Consider the following 2950-nt stretch of genomic DNA (forward strand, 5'->3'; position numbering starts at 1 on the left):
CTGGGCCACACGGACTTTAAGCTCCCTCCAAAGATTTTCTATTGGATTCAGGTCTGGAGACTGGCTAGGCCACTCCAGGACCTTAACATGTTTCCTACGGAGCCACTCTTAAGTTGCCCTGGCTGTGTGTTTTGGGTCATTATCATGCTGGAAGACCCAGGCACGACCCATCTTCAGTGCTCTTACTGAGGGAAGGAGGTTGTTGGCCAAAATCTCACGATACATGGCCCCATCCATCCTTCCCACAATATGGTGCAGTCGTCCTGTCCCCTTTGCAGAAAAGCATCCCCAAAGAATGATGTTTCCACCACCATGCTTCACGGTTGGGATGGTGTTCTTGGGGTTGTACTTATCATTCTTCTTCCTCCAAACATGACGAGTGGAGTTTAAACCAAAAAGTTCTATTTTTGTCTCATCAGACCACATGACCTTCTCCCATTCCTCCTCTGGATCATTCAGATGGTCATTTGCAAACATCAGACGGGCTTTGACATGCATTGGCTTGCAGGATTTTAATCCTTGACGGCGTAGAGTGTTACTGATTGTTTTCTTTGAGACTGTGGTCCCAGCTCTATTTAGGTCATTGACCAGGTCCTGCCGTGTAGTTCTGGGCTCATTCCTCACCTTTCTCAAGATCAATGATGCTCCGCGAGGTGAGATCTTGCATGGCGCCCCAGACCGAGGGAGATTTTCCGTTATTTTATTTTTCTTCCATTTTCCAATAATTGCACCAACTGTTGTTGCCTTCTCACCAAGCTGCTTGCCTATTGTCCTGTAGCCCATCCCAGCCTTGTGCAGGTCTACAATTTTATCCCTGATGTCCTTACACAGCTCTCTGGTCTTGGGCATTGTGGAGATGCTGGAGTCTGATTGATTGAGTGTGTGGACAGGTGTCTTTTATACAGGTAACGAGTTCAAACAGGTGCAGTTAATACAGGTAATGAGAGGAGAACAGGAGGGCTTCTTAAAGAAGAACTAACATGTCTGTGAGAGCCAAAATTCTTACTGGTTGATAGATGATCAAATATTTATTTCATACAATAAAATGGAAATTAATTATTTAAAAATCATACATTGTATTTTTCTGGATTTTTGCTTTAGATTCCATCACTCACAGTTGAAGAGTACCTATGATAAAAATTACAGTCATCTACAAGCTTTGCAAGTGGGAAAACCTGAAAAATCAACAGTGTATCAAATACTTGTTCTCCCCACTGTATATATATATATAAAGAGATAGAGAGATGTGCAATTCCATTAAAAAAAGATCAATTAAAAGCATCCTAAACAGCAAACTGAATGTAAGTCATATACACATATTGATCGTACCAGAAAGAAACAATGTGGGACAAGACATCTCTCTGAAAGAATTAAAATATTACCACATGCATACTAAAGAAATAAACACCAGTCATTCACATGTTTAAACTTGATCAAATCCAATTAATATGTTCACAAAAACTAAAAACCCAAAATAAATCTTTTATAAAACTGTGCAAAAACAACTCTGCTGCATAATCTGTCCTTTTAATTTTGCAGCAACCCTATAAGTTAAAATGGCCCATTTGATTGGTAAAATAGAATAACCACAAAAGCTATAGGTAGGGAAAACAGTGGACAGCTCCTCTGAAAGTGTTTCACTCTGAGGATCTTGCTAGATTGGATTGTTAAAATGTTTTCCACCACTGGTTCCTGCTTCATTCTGTTTGTGTTGTTACATACAGTATTTGACTATGAAATTATAGGTAAAATGCTTTCAAAGTATTTTTTCCCAATTATCTTTTATGTTGTTTTCCATGTGAGCAGTAGTGTGTCGTGTTGGAGATGTCTCCTACAGGAGGCTTTGTGAGGGTACCAACTGACTTGGAGTTTTGTTTGAGTGTTTCAGGTATCGAGCGGCAGCTCGAATCAAACACAGATGAAAGAGCCTCAGCTGACCTCAGGATACGCAAGTCACAGGTCAAAGAACACACCTCACCTAGCCTATACACCTAGCCTATACATTTGTTGGCACCCTTTCACAATAATAAAAAAAAAACATAACGGGTGTGAGTGGCCAAAAAGTTCCAGTTTTATCTTATCAGTCTCAGAAACGTCTCCTAGAACTTTTAGTTATTGTCAATGTGCATTTTAGCAAATTCCTGTCTGCTTTTTTGTGTTTTTCTGTCAACAGTGGACCCATCCAGGGTATTCGTACAGCTCATTATGCCTCTGCCCATTATTATTTAGATTGTGATAGATGGTGCGATCAGAAAGTGTTGTGCCTTGATCTCTTTCTACAATTCACACTATCTGTTTGATTAACCTGGGGTTGCATTTCCTCTTGCATCCTCGTCCTGGGGGCTTGGCTGCAGTTACATAAATCTTTTGCTTTTTAATAATATTGTCAGCTGTGGTCAGAGGAACATGAAAGTTCTTGGAGATGGTCTTAGAGGCTTTACCTTGAACATGGATATCTATCATCTTCTTTCTGAGCTTCTGTGCTCTGGCCTTTGCTTTCTCTGCTCCATGTTCAGTGTAGTGAACACAACCATACCCAGTGACTGTTTGTTCTCTTTAAATAGTTTGACAATTCGATGAAAAAATTAAAGGCTCCTCTGATACTAATGAAGGCCATGCATCCATCCACTCACTCAAAAAAAACTGCAAATAAGTGATCAAAAATTACCTTGAGTAGGTCTGATTGTCCAAAATATTTATTAAGGCTGCAATTTAAATAAAATAAAATATGAAACAATGTACAGTTTATATAGGATTGAATTCATAAATTTACAATTTCAGTGCAGTAATTTGACAAGAACGCGGGGTAATATGTCCAGAGAGCGAGACCAAAACCAGACACGGAGACAGCAGCTGAAGGTAAGTGTGTTTATTTACAATGTGGTGACTATGTACAGTGCGTGCGTCGTGGTAGGATCTGGAAAGCAAGAGGAACAGGGTGAGTCTCGGG

The 2950-nt window shown here is 40.0% G+C and overlaps 1 protein-coding gene across 1 annotated transcript in view; it reads left to right on the forward strand.

The window, feature by feature from the left end:
- zgc:165520 (uncharacterized protein LOC571872 homolog) overlaps positions 1-2950 on the forward strand; it is a 38118-nt gene that overhangs the window by 3385 nt on the left and 31783 nt on the right. The window contains exon 5 of the mRNA XM_037976317.1: positions 1889-1959. Within this exon, the coding sequence (XP_037832245.1) occupies positions 1889-1959 (71 nt within the window). The remainder of the gene's footprint in view (positions 1-1888; positions 1960-2950) is intronic.

This window comes from Kryptolebias marmoratus, linkage group LG6, assembly GCF_001649575.2.
Source record: "Kryptolebias marmoratus isolate JLee-2015 linkage group LG6, ASM164957v2, whole genome shotgun sequence".
Taxonomy (NCBI): Eukaryota; Metazoa; Chordata; class Actinopteri; order Cyprinodontiformes; family Rivulidae; genus Kryptolebias; species Kryptolebias marmoratus.